Source organism: Megachile rotundata, chromosome 16, assembly GCF_050947335.1.
Source record: "Megachile rotundata isolate GNS110a chromosome 16, iyMegRotu1, whole genome shotgun sequence".
In the NCBI taxonomy this organism is placed as follows: Eukaryota; Metazoa; Arthropoda; class Insecta; order Hymenoptera; family Megachilidae; genus Megachile; species Megachile rotundata.
In genome coordinates this window covers 13,769,768-13,784,596 of record NC_134998.1, presented here as the reverse complement: position 1 = coordinate 13,784,596, position 14,829 = coordinate 13,769,768, and the positions used below count along the sequence as shown (strand labels likewise).

The 14,829-nt window shown below is 34.5% G+C and overlaps 2 protein-coding genes across 2 annotated transcripts; both read right to left on the bottom strand.

The window, feature by feature from the left end:
* Positions 1-29: 29 nt before the first annotated feature.
* Positions 30-5,208, bottom strand: LOC100877853 (uncharacterized). The gene is made up of 6 exons (XM_003705024.3): positions 5,055-5,208; positions 4,140-4,301; positions 3,875-4,074; positions 3,686-3,780; positions 2,858-2,980; positions 30-2,610 (listed from the first exon to the last, which is right to left on the bottom strand). Exons 4-6 carry the CDS (start codon positions 3,701-3,703, stop codon positions 1,546-1,548), a joined length of 1,206 nt encoding a protein of 401 aa, XP_003705072.1. The 5' UTR covers positions 3,704-3,780; positions 3,875-4,074; positions 4,140-4,301; positions 5,055-5,208; the 3' UTR covers positions 30-1,545.
* Positions 5,209-5,592: 384 nt separating this feature from the next.
* On the bottom strand, positions 5,593-14,409 carry LOC100882374 (uncharacterized). Its single transcript, XM_003705065.3, has 4 exons — positions 13,917-14,409; positions 11,511-13,671; positions 9,828-10,811; positions 5,593-9,671 (listed from the first exon to the last, which is right to left on the bottom strand). Exons 3-4 carry the CDS (start codon positions 10,780-10,782, stop codon positions 9,136-9,138), a joined length of 1,491 nt encoding a protein of 496 aa, XP_003705113.1. The 5' UTR covers positions 10,783-10,811; positions 11,511-13,671; positions 13,917-14,409; the 3' UTR covers positions 5,593-9,135.
* Between the last annotated feature and the right edge of the window lie 420 nt (positions 14,410-14,829).

Sequence of the window (14,829 nt, the reverse complement as noted above, 5' to 3'; positions counted from 1 at the left end):
CAAAGCATATTATTAAGAATACGCGAGTGTCGATTTTTGTCGTTTATTAAATGACAGACCATTTTTAACTACAATAAAAGGTTATACTATTTAATTATTAATTTTGTTATACCGTTATAATAATAGATGTTGGTAAAAAATATAAGCTAGTTTGGTCCTCGGTTACTATGCTGACCGAAGGCCATGCAAATTTTACATTAAAAATGGCACGGGAAAAATTAATTCCCTCTTCTTTTATAGTTATAAGCATAATACATTAATGATTAATTTTCGGTCAAAAACCTAATTGATAAAATGATCAAATTTTTGTCAATAAATTGTAACTGCCTATTAATTTACATGACATGAATAGCATCGTTCACAAAAATTATTTTGAAGATCTAAGAAATAACTATATATAGTTTACTAGGAAAATTTGGCTAATCGATAGCGTCAAAATATGTTCTTGCATAATAAATCTCATTTTTTCAAGTAGTTTTTTTATGCACAGAAGCTTACGTACATGTAGAACAATCATTCAATAAGTTAACTCTACGGATATGTCAACGATCATTTTAAATCTTGAAAACAAAGCAACTTTAATATATACAATGCAATATAATTATTTGTCAATTAACAATACAAATTTGTAAATAGAATAAGTATTTCGTATCTCAAAGAGTTAACTTTCCAAGCATAAATTATAACTATTCATTTTTTCAAATCGCGTAAATTTTTTCATTTGGATAAAGGATCTTCTTACAAGTTGAATTTATTATATCCTTAATCTCTATATACTTTCATTATCGTCATCGAAAGTTACTTTTTAAATCTGATTGTTAACCCCTTGTTTTGTACATGTTGTGCAACTATGTAACATCAATCAATTAATCAAACTTATATACTAAGATATTTAGATTTAACATTTTTATACAATATTTTGAGAGTAATCCAAGGAAATTAAAATATGAACAATACGAGAGGTTAACTTGATATGAAGTAATATATGGCATGGTTAAATCGCGTGATAAAATCACCCCTAATTTACAGAATTAATCCATATGTATGCAATTTCGTCGAACCGCTTACATGGATCGGTTAAAGCTCGTAGTCGCATGCTTGAGATTGTGCGAATTACAATCGAGAATATGGTGAACGTTAATAAGAGTCCTTGGTAACTTTTAATAGTGATTCCACAAAGTGAAGTTATAACAGTAGCTGATCATATAAGTCTTATTTTTTTCAAATTACAAGACTATTTCAAATATTAGATTGATTATTTTGATGTTATGCATCTTATTTTAATAAAATACATGTAACAATCACCTGTCTTAGTAATGTACTTTTTATATTCGTGGCTTTTTTACAAATAATATTTAATATCTAAAAGTGAACAAAGTATAAAACTACATTTAAATTTAATACTAAAATCACAAATTAAAATACTGAAATATTATTTCCTCGCCTGGGGAGAAACAAATTACAAAATTGTCTATTACTCTGTAAATTAGTCAAGGTAGAATTCCAATTTTAATTTAGACTGAAATCTCAACATAAACCTTGACCTTATTGAAAGAGATTCATAGAAAACAAAAGAATGAGGAATAGCGTTGTCGGCAGTATAAAAATTCCGACGACTCCAGACCCAAGATTATCCTGCACAACATTATCATGACATCTTGCAATCAAATCGAAGTCGACGAGGTTCATAGGCTTTCCATTGTACTCGATGGGTGAAATACAGTAATTTTTTTTTTGAAATTCGTTAACGGTGCCATTCACGAAGTCGCTCTCTAAGATATTGTGCGCCTGACAATCGCAGGGAAAATGATTTTCGATGGCGCTGATAGAATCAACTTCAAGGCTGATGTCTTTAGCATGGCGAGGCGCTTCCAATACGTGATTTCCATGAAACCTGAGCAATTCTACGTTATTATCGTTCTTCAAGAATAGTCTTTCGATGAAATCAATCTTGTTATTTAATATGTTTAACCGATCCACGTGATTCAGGCCAGTAAAGGCATCTTTCTCGATAATGCCTAAGTCACTTTCTTGAATATTTAACGCGTGTACATGGAAGAGACCGCGAAATGTGTAGGACTGAAGGGAAGACAGATCCATGTAAGTTAATTTAAGTAGACCAACGTGTTGCAGACCATCAAAAGCGTCTGGCTCGATGGTTCTAATTCCCGAAGGAAAGATCAAGTGTACAACGTTCGTTAGGCCTGAAAACGCGTGACTTTGAATTCTGAGCAATGGATTGTTGCTCAATAATATCACGCGTATGTTCGACGTGCCAGCGAAAGAGTATCCTTCGATATATCGAATCTTATTATTTGTCAGCAATAATACGGATACATTTTGCAGAGCTGCAAACGAAAACTTTTCGATGAACGGTAAAGGAGTACATTGGATAGACAGTTCACGTAATCGACTTAGTCCTCGGAACGCGAATGGACGTATCGTAGAAATATTATTACCATCCATCGTTAGTTTTCGCAGGACTCTCAATCCGGCAAATGCATCGCCTTTTATTACCGGGAAGTTGTTCTTCATCAAAGAGAGTTCCTCCACTGTTTGAGGCAGTTGTTGAGTGGGGATGTCTTTTAGCCCACCTGTATTGCAAAGAACCTGCAAAAATGGATTGTATTAGGTATAAGTGACTTTTGGGAATTTGGAACTTTAAAGATACTGAATTTTGAAGTTTCTACATTTCCTATATAAGGTATATATGGTATCCTACATCCTATTTCTATTACTTTACGTTAGGAAGAGTATTCCTATTTTGATAGACAAGAGTCAAGCTTGCCCTGTTTTCTATCTAAAGTAGTGTGTAACATACTCATTGGTTTTATCTATTCTCTTTAGCAATAGTTACCTGTTTCGGAGAGAGACAAATGCATTCTGCAGGGCAATCCCAACTTCTCACGGTACTGGTTTCTTGTTCTAAAGTAAGTCTCGGACTCAGTATTGCTGTCCACAGCAGGTAATAAATGCAGATCTGTAATTGCGATAAAAAGAATGTCATTAAAATTAGTAATGTAAATAAAAGCAAAAATTAATACTATCGATAAAAATAAAATTACATTAAAAAATGAATAATCATTATATATAAAATTTCGTTATTAAGTAATTCTGCTACTAACACCGTGTCGGATGTCTAAACATTTAATTTAATCCTGTATCATATTTATAGTTATGTTCCACTTTCTTCTGACGAATTAAATGTAGCCGAGATTTATTGATTCCGTAATTTAAGGCGGATACGTGTTTATTCGGAACCGATCTATTGATTATCTATTTCTCGATGATTTCGTTTCCTAACCTGATTCCAATAATGTATCCTTCCTGTTTCTTAGTCAAATTTCTAAATTTTTTAGTTTATCATAAACTTAATTTTCCATTAAACCTTACTGTTTATTGTATCAGCAATAATTAATTAATGAATCTTAACTGTAGTTTCAAACTATAAAGAGCAACTTGTATAAGATGAGACAATCGATTAAAGAATTATTTGTAAACAGTAAGATTGTTCAGGGATCTTTAAAATTAAAATGGAAGAAAATACAAAGATTCCAATCGCGGAAGAAGGGCATCTAAATGAAGAGAAACGAGAAAGGCAGATTCCTCTCTCGGCATGCAAGTGTCTGGATACACAGATAGGAACCGCGGTACGAACGTACACGCGAAACTATCTCATTTGTACCTGCGCTCTGCAATACATCAATCCCAGAGTTTTTAGGGCGCATGCCTCGGCATCCAGGAAAACGTTGTGACCAGCTGCCAATGTTCCAGCGTGTTCTGAAAAATACAAGTTTAAGAAGGAAAATGTACGATATAACGTTATCCATATCTCAGTTACGTTTTGGAATACAGACAATAAATGAGAGCTTACCAAACCAGCGGAACGATTAACTTTGGACTAAGTAGAGATTTTCTGGTTTCTGGGAGAACGAGACGGATTGGAGAAATTTCGCTATTCGCGGCCGCATTCACCGGCTGGGCTCGAGGCTTTATTTCTCCTTAGCCACCCTCACCCTAACCCCGACGAACGATCTGCGCAAGCCCATAATTATTCTCCCTGTGTGCGTAATCCTGAAACGAGACTTATTAGAGATATAGAAATACAGAGAGTATTGGGATGACCAAAGCGTACTGACCTGGGATAATACGATGTAGTTCGCGGGACCTTCAGTCGCGCTTTATAGCCGATCGTTTATATACAATGTACCTCTTTATTCCTAATTTTTATTGTCGCCAATTTTCTATCCATTAGATTGACAGAATCCTGATATAGCAAGACTCCACTCTACTCGCAAATCCTGTAAATAGAAACCCTTAAAGGTATTAGTTTTTAAAAAAATTGAATAAAAAAGTAACACATTCAATAAAAGCATCGAACCTTTTTTTACATGGTAAAGTTAAATAATACGCGTGCCCCTCAATGCATGGTCTTAATTGGTGGTACTGTTTATGTGGGTGCGTAATATTAAATTTTATCAAATAATCGCGTAGAAAAATTTTAATTAAAAATTCCGATGGGCACAAATTTAATCGCAACTTAAAAATTTTCAGCGTATATTTTTAAATCATTGAAATTTTATTGATCTATGAGCTTATTAGATCATACTTAAAACTATGAATTAGTGATTAGTTAAGTAATTATATCCATAAATTTTACTGTATTTGATGCATCAATATATTATTTTTAACGACTGAACAATGCAATACTACACTAATTAATTTTGGATAACTGTTCACTGTTCTCTCAAATTATTTATTTAACGTGAAAATCTAACGTAACATTAATTTTCTATCCTTATCACGTAATCCTCCATTGTATGTCGCGGTGGCCTGATTGAATTTTTTCCTTGCGGCGATATTGGAGCACTGTTTCTGACATCGTGACGATCAAACGAAAAAATCACTTAAAAGACAAATTAAAAAGACGCTAACAGACGACTTTCGATGACAATTTCAAATAAAATCTTCGAGAAAAAAATATTTGCAAAGGACATGAACTATCATTTAACTTATCACTTGACATATACTATTAAATATATTAAATTACTTACCAATAATAAATTTAATCATAATCGGAGAATCCAATTGTTGAAACGTATGTTTTAAATACACGTCGACAATACGACGCCTGAAGACAGACTTCTAAACGGTTCGCGTACCTCGCTAGGTGAGAGTCAAAACAAAATTGAAGCGTAGCGTAGCAAGGGTACAAGCGAATTCCAAGCTACGCACAACATAAACATTGGAGCGAAGAAATTTAAAACGACAATTTTATCGAGAATAAAATCATAAAACATTTATTTTTGAACATCATTAAAAAGTAAATGTTTATTGATAATTAATCGATGGAAATTAACGTACACAACTATGTGTGTGTGTATGTATATATATATATATATATATATATTAATTAAATTATACAATCAAATGACGATCATTAGAATTCTAAAATATACCAAATTATTATTCATAATATTTAGAAACAAAATTAATAACGACAAATTTTTCTAACAACATAACATCACCGGTTTATTGTAAAATGAAATGTTCTTAAATATCTACTTACACACGAGAGACAGAAATCGTATGGAGTTTTTCAGGATGATATATTTCATAACAAACTTTTACAGTTCTAATAACATATGTCCACATAGTGGAAATGGGAAACGACCCGTATATTTTATGGTGTTAAGTGTAAAACATAGAAGGGCTTATAATTAATCGAAAGTGCAATTTCGAGTGTACATGTCTTTGTGTATTTATGTGTACGTACAAATTCTCAACGTAGCAAAAAATCAGTCTTAAAAAATAATACGGCGCTAGATTTACATACGATAAAAGATAACTCTCCCCTTGACCCTCCATTTTTGTCCCCTCTTTTGCTCATGATTATTTACAATTCTAATTCCGTAATTAATATATCTAAAGTACTAAATTCTTATAAGGCATCGAAGATTGCGTCTACGCACTATAACCGACTATTAAGATTTATATTAAACGCGTAAAAACCGGTTCATCGTTCTTTATACACATATATATTTACCTGGACCATTTCAAATATGACATATTATTCCTTTTTCGATGTGCAATGTTTTGCGTAGATAAAAACCATATCTCTGTTCGCGGATTTTTAAATGCTGATATGTATTCGTGCGTCTCTTCGGATTATTTTATACTATATACTTTCCTTTTAAATTAAAACTATATATTCTTTTCTCTTTGCTCTGAACACATTATTTTCATACACTTCTGTAATAAAAGTAAACATATACACAGTCTTCTACGTTTATTTCAGTCTAAGTATTTCTTACGTTTTTGTTTTTTTTTTTTTAATTTTTCTTCTTAATTTAACTATTCTTCTTCATTTACTTAGGCACGTTTAAATTCAATTATTCTTGTCATTTAAATGGAATTACTTCTATTTTTCTGTGGTCTTCAAACTTGACTACTATTTTCTTTGTTCATTGTTGTTTGGCATTGAAATTCATCGATATTTAAAACTGTTTCTTTGCATATATACACTCTTTTTCTTGTAATTACATCGCAGTTGATGCACAGGTACAATGTTACACGTTCTATTATAATACTAAAAAGCTCAAATCTATTTCTTACAGGAAGAATGAAATTCTTTCCTACTTGGTTATGGTAGTAAATGAATAAATATAAAGATAAGAGAGAGCACAAATAAAATTTGAGCTTGTGTCATACATCGTTTACTATTATTTAAGTTCCATATAAAACGGTGACGGAATGCCCTATATGTATATGTACATTACTCTGAGGTAAAAAAGTATCAAGGCAGCTTTGGTTTGTACTTATCAATGAGTATCATGGCTATATGGTGTAAGAGTGCAGTGAAATTTGTTCCGAATTTAAGCAAAAAACCAAGAACGACGAATTGCTTTTTTTAAATTTCGACTCATCGTGAACGAATTTCACTGTACGAAGACTTAGTATAAAAGGATCTTTACTTATTCACTGTTTGACCTGACAACTATTTGTACTTTTTGTGGTATCCGAGATCCATAATAAGCTTGGTATAAAACATGTATGGAATAAAAAACTTTTAGCCAACGTCAATTATTTTGAATAATTTGTGGTTTCCGTGTCAAGAGAATCCTTATAATTCTATAAAATCTGAGATCTATAGTAAAAGCTTAGCGCGCATTGAACTTTTATTAAATAATGCGTCCGGATTTCTATTCTACAAGAAACATCAAACGTTTAAACTGATTGTTTAACTGTTCGAATTAGACAATTTTATAGTATCAAATCAATTTAAAATCTATATACAATTCAGACTAAAATAACACAAAGTGACATTAGTTTACTCCAAAATAATATGTAAAAAATCTTATCATATGATGAACAAATGCATCGTCAACATTTTATATATACGATCCGATGTAAGAAAAACATAGAAAACAATTAATTTTAAAGTCTGCTGCTTCTTAAGGGTGAACAACATAAAATAGAAATACACTGATTTAAAAAGAAATTTTAGAATATACCATTCCCGTTCCTCTCATAGAAATTCTATACACCACTGTATCGAACTATTAGCGGAGACTCCAACTTACTTGAAACAACTTCAACTCCCGAATTTCTACAATTTATATCGTGATTAAAAATTGATATCTGTTTATAATATAGTAGTTTTAGGACTTATACGTACAGGGTATACATATATAAGTATACACACACGCCATGCGCGACACACATATATGCACACATATGTGTGTGTGGGTGTACATACATACTTTTCTTTTTTGTGTGCATGCATATATATATGTATATATATCTCAGCGTTTGTAAAATAAAATCGTACGGTTTCGACGAGTTGGTAACGCAGATTCGGCTTATCAGTCTTAACGTTAATGAACAATCTTGTTCGTTGTACAATGAGGTAGTTCGTTCTATGTTTATTGTAATGTAACATGCATAATATTGAGCAATATTGCAGCTGTATCCCAGGGCCATGATTAGTAACGATAATGTAATCTTATAATTACCAACAAATTAACATTCGATATCTCAGTCATTAACATGAAATTCTTCAAAGTGTATAATTCTTTCTATCTTTCCTTTCTTTGTTTCTCAGATTATATATATACATATATTACCTGTATATATAATCATCTCCTACGGACAGCATTTAATGCTAAAGATAGGAATATATCTTTCTTAAAAGAAAAATATGAAAACAAAATTGTTAAAATAATATACTTTTACGCGGCATATAAAATCGATTAAGGCTCTAAATAGTACTACTATCGTTGATTGCAAATGAAAAATTAAAAACATTCGAATCACGATAGCGAATAATAAAATTTCATGCATATTCACTGGTCCAAAAGTGTTTAAAGCTTAATGCAGTTGGAATATTCGTAAATTTTAGAAATCCATTACGAACATTTTCTTTTCTAAACACATCTTGTCAAATATCTAAAAAGAAGGGAGAAAACAATATATAAAATTATCCTTCGCAAGTGTTTATCGAATATATTTGCACCTAATATTTAAATTCGCTGAATCAACAGCTTTTAATTTGCCAGTATATTAATCTTGCTTGTTAAAATTGTTACTAGTTACAATGATAATGGAAAGGCACAGTTCACTGATCGTCAACATTAGGCTTTAACAACTTTGGAACATGATTGCTGATTACGTTTCAGTCTCTTGAAACAAGTCAGTCTTGTGTAAAGTAATTTCAAAAAGGGATTCCAAAGGTCCCTATTCCAGTACTTGTATACCAGTTATTATAAATATTCGCGATGTAAACAATTTATAATTTACTATTGCTATTCCCTGAGTCTTTTGTCAAATGCTGACTTAATTGGCTTTAATTCAAACATATATCTCTCCGCTTTGTCTTATTCTTTGTTAGAAGTATTTTCATATAATGGTCCCTAAATATGGTGTTTCATGAAACAACATATATTTAAGAAACATATGATTCTAATGCATTTCCCTAATAGAATAACAATCAACTATCGCTTCATGAAACATCATTAAATTCCTGCAGGAAATTATTGTACCAATGAATAGTACGTTTAGTTTCTGCTATAAACGACTTTCTGACGATAACAACAGATAAAAAAGAGAAAATTTGTCTTCATATTATCCAATGTCTTAATCAATATCTTCTTCATCTTTGATTACAGATGTTGGTGGGACTATCACGCGAACATCCGACTTGCGACTTACGGAGAGATCTTCCACTTGATCTTCGTTGCTTTGTTGTTTTATAGAATGTATAATAGGAGTAGAGCTACAACGAGAGACATCCAGCATTTCTCGATCCATAGGACCATCTCTGGCCTTATATGCATCGAGAATCGAACCAGGGCTGTCTATCGCGCTGCTATTTTCGTTTTCATTCTCGGAGAGGGCACCACTATAGATACCGCCGTTTGCATTACCGCCAATTCCATACGGAAAACAGGCGCCACTACCATTCGAGCCACGTTTGAAAGGTCGCGATGTTGTAATGCCCAATTTCTTCACTTTGTCGTAAAGGGTTCGAGAAGGTACTCCATACTTACGTGCAGCTTGTAACGCGCTCATTCCGGTACGTACGGCATCGATTGCAGACATGATATCTTTCCGCGTATATTGCTTATATCGTTTCCATTCTGGCTTCTGCGTTGGGACATAATTCACGATCCCTAAAATAAAATAAAATGTTTGATTTATATCTATATAAATTTATTATAATCTAAATCAATATGAAATGATTAAATGTGCAGTAGATCGAGATCAAAAGAAATCTGCCTAGACAGCAATTTAATTACTCCGAAGAGACAAATAAAATCTTCTCTTACCTGACTTATCGGTAGGATACGATTGCGGCGATGGTTGCTTATCGTCTTCGTCCATCATAGACACATCGGTGTAAGGACTATGCGCGGGTTCTCCATGAGGTATCTCGGTACTACTGCGTCGGTCGTTCTCATTCGATGAACCATTACTACTATTTCGAAAGTGGTTTTCGTGACTATCCGGATGTAATAAAGGAATACCCTGAGAGCTGTCCGCGTGACCTTGACCCAGCACCGTTCTAAGGATCGGGGTGTCCCTGTTCATTAATATGTTGGAGAGCTTCTTGCGTTTTAGCGGAGAGGTTTCAAAGCCATTGTCGTAAGAACCGGTTAAAGTAGAGGAATGCTGTGGATGTGATGTTGTTTGGTAATTAGAACTGGAATGAGAAAGGGGAAGTCCGGAAAGTGGCCACATGGGTAATGGCATTTGATTACTTCGATCCACTGGCGATTTCCCGTACATGTACGAAGTACCAGTGGAATGCGGAGGTGACGTGTGACCGCTGCTGTGTGCCGCGCTGCTCGTCGTACTCGTGCTTATCGCTGGTGGCGGTGACATTGAAGTTTCCACTTCTTCGCGACGACTTTGCGAACCATTTTCTTCCACCAAGCCCTTCACCTTCAATACTTCCGCAACTTTCAGCAATCCAGCCAGTTGCTCTTGTGCCACGTTCACCTCGCCTCGGTACATATATTCGAGTATAGCCTTAATTTCGGAATACTTCACGTCCTTCAATACGACGATCGGATGTTTACACGGAAGATCGATGAAAAGAGTTTGGAAGTAAGAAGAACAAGCCGCCAGGACCATTTTATGGCATTTCACCGAGGCACCTCCATCGACCGCCAGGGTTACGTCTGTGAATGACTCATTCTGAAGTAGTTCGTCAAATACCGTCAGCAAATTAGAACGATGATTGTTCCAACGTAAACAGTATTGCTGTGACGTGCTCGCCATTTCGATCAATTTAATTGGTTGAGTCGAGTCTGTAAATAAATTAAAAGAATGAAATTTATTGACAACTGAGTTTACAAACTGATTTTTCCAAATAAATAGATTTTTCTTTTTATCTGTTTCGAACGCTTGAATTTTCAAATTTTTTAATTACGTATGTTTCATATGCTTAAATAGAATTAAAAATCTGAATGTAAAGTTTCTTAAGAGCTAGATATTTAATTTAGAATAACGGTTGAAAAAATGTTATACGGAATATGAGTCACCCCGGCGAAGTTACCCCTAATTTCTTTCTACTCGCTTGCTTAATTTCCAGTATACGCGTAAAAACACGTTATCGACTGTGCGCATGTGCGTAACGCACTTCTTGCGTACATATACGCGAAGTTATAATTCAGGCGGTTGAATCGATTACAACATGTAGAAATAAATGTGTAAATAAAAATCAATCGACTTCGCTTGCAACGCATTATCTCTTGGTAAATGAATATATTATGAAAACATGTTTCTATTAAATTGTCATTAATGTTTTGCTAAGAACTAATACTTTGTGCAATGAAATCGATCAAAGATAAAACTTTTGTTATAATGTAAACGTAAATTAAAATTTGCATTTGACGTTTAACGAGAAAAAAGTATATATAATAAAAAATGATAATCAGGTAACCGCATTATGGGAAGTTAAAGACAGTGGAAATAAAACTTTTATGCATAATATCGCAAAAACATACTCGCCAAGACGATTTCCCCTTCTCGAAACGATGGCGCCGTGTGGTGACTGTGTTCAAATGGCCGCCGAGGAGTACGCTAGGAGACGTACGGCATTAGCATGCATGTGCACTCGCATTCGTCACTTCGTCACTTGATCACTTGATCACTCGATATTTTTAAAATCTCCTTGAAGAACGTAGCCGTAAAAGTGTATCCCCTTACTGGATTTGCATGACATGTGGGGGGCGCGTGTGTGCGCGAAACCGCCGATCAAAACAAACTTCTATCCATCTCTTTCATTTTCGCGAAATCATAACTTGCATTGTAAATAGAAACGACCATGTGTCACATTTAGAAAAACACTATATACACTGTTCTGTTTCGAGGTCGAAGAAGAAAAGAAATATTCTTTTTATTTCGCTCCTCAGGTTTTTATATTTCCTCTTCTATCCTTTTCCTACGATGACTGTGTTCGTCTTCTTTCCTCTTGTAGCTTTTCCCCGTAATTCGACTACGTTCATTCACATTAGCGATTTATGTAGTTTTCATTTATCGTTTTCTTTAACTTCGGTTTCATTGACGAGTATTTTCGATCGCCAACAACTTTGTCGATCAAACGCGATACGAGTGCACACCCACAATATAGGATAAAGTCAAAGCGAAAACGGAAATCCTCTCCCACGGCCCACTCGGCGACCACTGACGAGTCGTGCGTAGAAAGACGTACACGGCCGAGCTGGTCATGGCTCAACTCTGGCATAGGGGTGGCCGCAAACGTGTATTGGTGTGTTGCTCTATCTCTGCTTCTCTTTCTACGTTGCTACATGGCACGACGTTCGTGTGCGTTGTTACAGTGGCGTAAACGGGAACGGCACCGATCCTCGATGCAAAACATCCGGCAGAATTTTCCATTTCATTCCTGAACGAAACAATCACGATAAACAGATAGTCATGTACGCAAACGAAATGAATTATTTTGTATTTTTAAAGACACTTGGAAGAAAGTAGATACGCGATTCGTTAAAAGTTCAATTGTATTTATGTCTAATTGCATAATACTTCTTTCGAGTAACTAAAAATGCAACTATATCAATTATTAAAAAAATAATAGACCCAGACAATAACGTCGATCAGAAAACATTCTGTACAATGTACTAGTTGAATGTATATCGTGCAACTTTTTGATCATAAAAGTTATGCGGGAAGAAATCTCCTTGAAAGAAGGTAAAAAAACTTATAATGGTGAAAAGTTACGCCACTGAATAGTACGCATTAGAAGACTTGCACAGGCATCGTCGTCCCTGGTTGCACGATCGGCCAATCACACTGCGTCTAGGCTAATATCCTGCGGGTTACGACGCACACACGTGCAATCGATGCATCCTTGCATGCATGTGCGTGCGTAGCGACGATGCGATGTCGTACGCGTACACCCACGTCTTTCGCTCAAGCATCAACGCTAGCAACAGCTACTGATTTCATTCTTCCCCAAAGTTTTCGAGCGATTCTTCGTTTATGGTTTCATTGATTCTTCTAAGAGTTTTAATGATTTTTCATTATAACAATTCTTCCGCTATTTTGTTCCTTGTAATATTCTTTCCAATATTTCACATGTATCTTTACAAATAAAATATTTCGACACTTCGTTAGCAAATAATTTGATAGATTTTAAAAGAAATTGAAGCGTGCTGGAGTTTTACTACCGTAAAATTCTTAAAATTGCAATATTTTAATTGTTTAGAAAAATTAAAGTTTGTTCTGTGAAAGTACAGAAAATACCTCAAAAATGATTCTTCGTTAAAATATTTTTGTCTAAAATTAAAATTGATCGTAAACATTTGATATTTATTAAGACTTTTCGATGAAATTTTTGCGTTTTAAACTTCGAATAGCGTTTGAACACTTGTACGTATTTTAAGAGACTCGAAATCTCTTGAGGCCTTCACTAATCAACGGTGCGCTTATGTGTGAAGAGGCACGAAAAACCTGTATGTCTGTATGCGTTCCTGAAAATTGCCACCACGCCCTGCCTTCGACGCGACCGCTGATTGCGTCTACGTTCTCTATAAAATCTTCAAAAGTTTTCACCATATTCTTACGGTCGTCTATCACGTTGTTTTCTTCTATTTTTTAAAACTAATGGCATTTTATTATATTTTTCACCCTCCGTTTCTTCATCTCCTACAAAAGAAAATCATGAAAATAAAGAATAAAAGAGACAACTATTAAAGTTTATACTTATTATTATTACAGAAAAATGAAGTTAGCAATAACCAAAGAAGAATCCTTCTTAGTCGAATATGTGAAAATAAGCAATTTGATAAGATCGTCGCGTGAGGCACAGCTAAAGCTACAAAACTTATCTGGATTCTTCTTTGTCTATTTCCTATTTTCGTTGACGCACGTGCAGGTCGTTTCCTGTTTACCAGAGCTTGCGAAGTGACGTATTAAAACAGGCCGAAAAAGTATGCGGCTTGATTCTCGTCTTATCTAGGCTTCACTTCGTACAACGAAAAGAAGACACGATAAAAATGGCCTCGATAAAAGAAAATCGTTCCTCTGCGTGCTCGCGCGCACGCATGCATAACCGCATACTATCAGCGGTACATCTGTGTGCGTGAATGCGCCATCAGACTGGGCCCTAGGCGAAGAAAAAGACGAAGGAAAAGGGGGAATGCGAAGCTGCTAAGGTGAATCCTTGTACCGTTGCGCCATCGAAAAATTCCATATCCGAAGCCAGCTGAATACGTCGACCTCAAGCTGCTTATTCAACTTTTAAACCCTAGAGTTTTCCAGCTACGCTAATTTACAGAATGACAATTGGAACGTTAGCTTGCTATTTCTCAGTGCTCAACAATATTCTGATTGTTGTATTTTAACTTTGAGATTACCTGAAATTGTAGTATTAATTATTGCTAAATTTGCCCGTGAAATATTCTATCTACAAGAAAAAATTCTATTTAATATGTTCATCAAACCTTGTAAAAAATATGTCATAAATTTTTGTAATTATTTATAGCTTCCTATTTCAAAGATTTTTAATGCAATACAAATATTCATTTTAGACTGTAAGTAAGGTTGGAGAAATTGAATACTGCTAGAAGTGTTACAGATCTATTTAATGGAACATCCACCCTGTGCTCCAGATTTAGCAGCACTTGCTCCCTCTTGTTTCAGGACGACCAAGGTTTCGATAAAAAAAAACGCAGGACGAGCGAAAAGCTTCATGGGACAGCCATGCGTTCTGAGAAGCTATTAAAAGTAAGTTAGTGAAAAGAAAACAGGGAGACAAAGTGATTCTTCGGTTTCGGAGGAAGAAAATACAGAAAGTCAGAGAGT

What these genes read in the sequence shown, in the direction of transcription:
- LOC100877853 (XM_003705024.3), bottom strand. An exon ending in TTTGTCTCTCTCCGAAACAG is followed by an intron (nt 2,611 to 2,857) that starts GTAACTATTGCT and finishes CCATTTTTGCAG; the next exon opens with GTTCTTTGCAATACAGGTGG.
- LOC100882374 (XM_003705065.3), bottom strand. Translation starts at nt 10,782, where the DNA reads ATGGCGAGCACGTCACAGCAATACTGTTTACGTTGGAACAATCATCGT. An exon ending in GTATCCTACCGATAAGTCAG is followed by an intron (nt 9,672 to 9,827) that starts GTAAGAGAAGAT and finishes ATTTTATTTTAG; the next exon opens with GGATCGTGAATTATGTCCCA.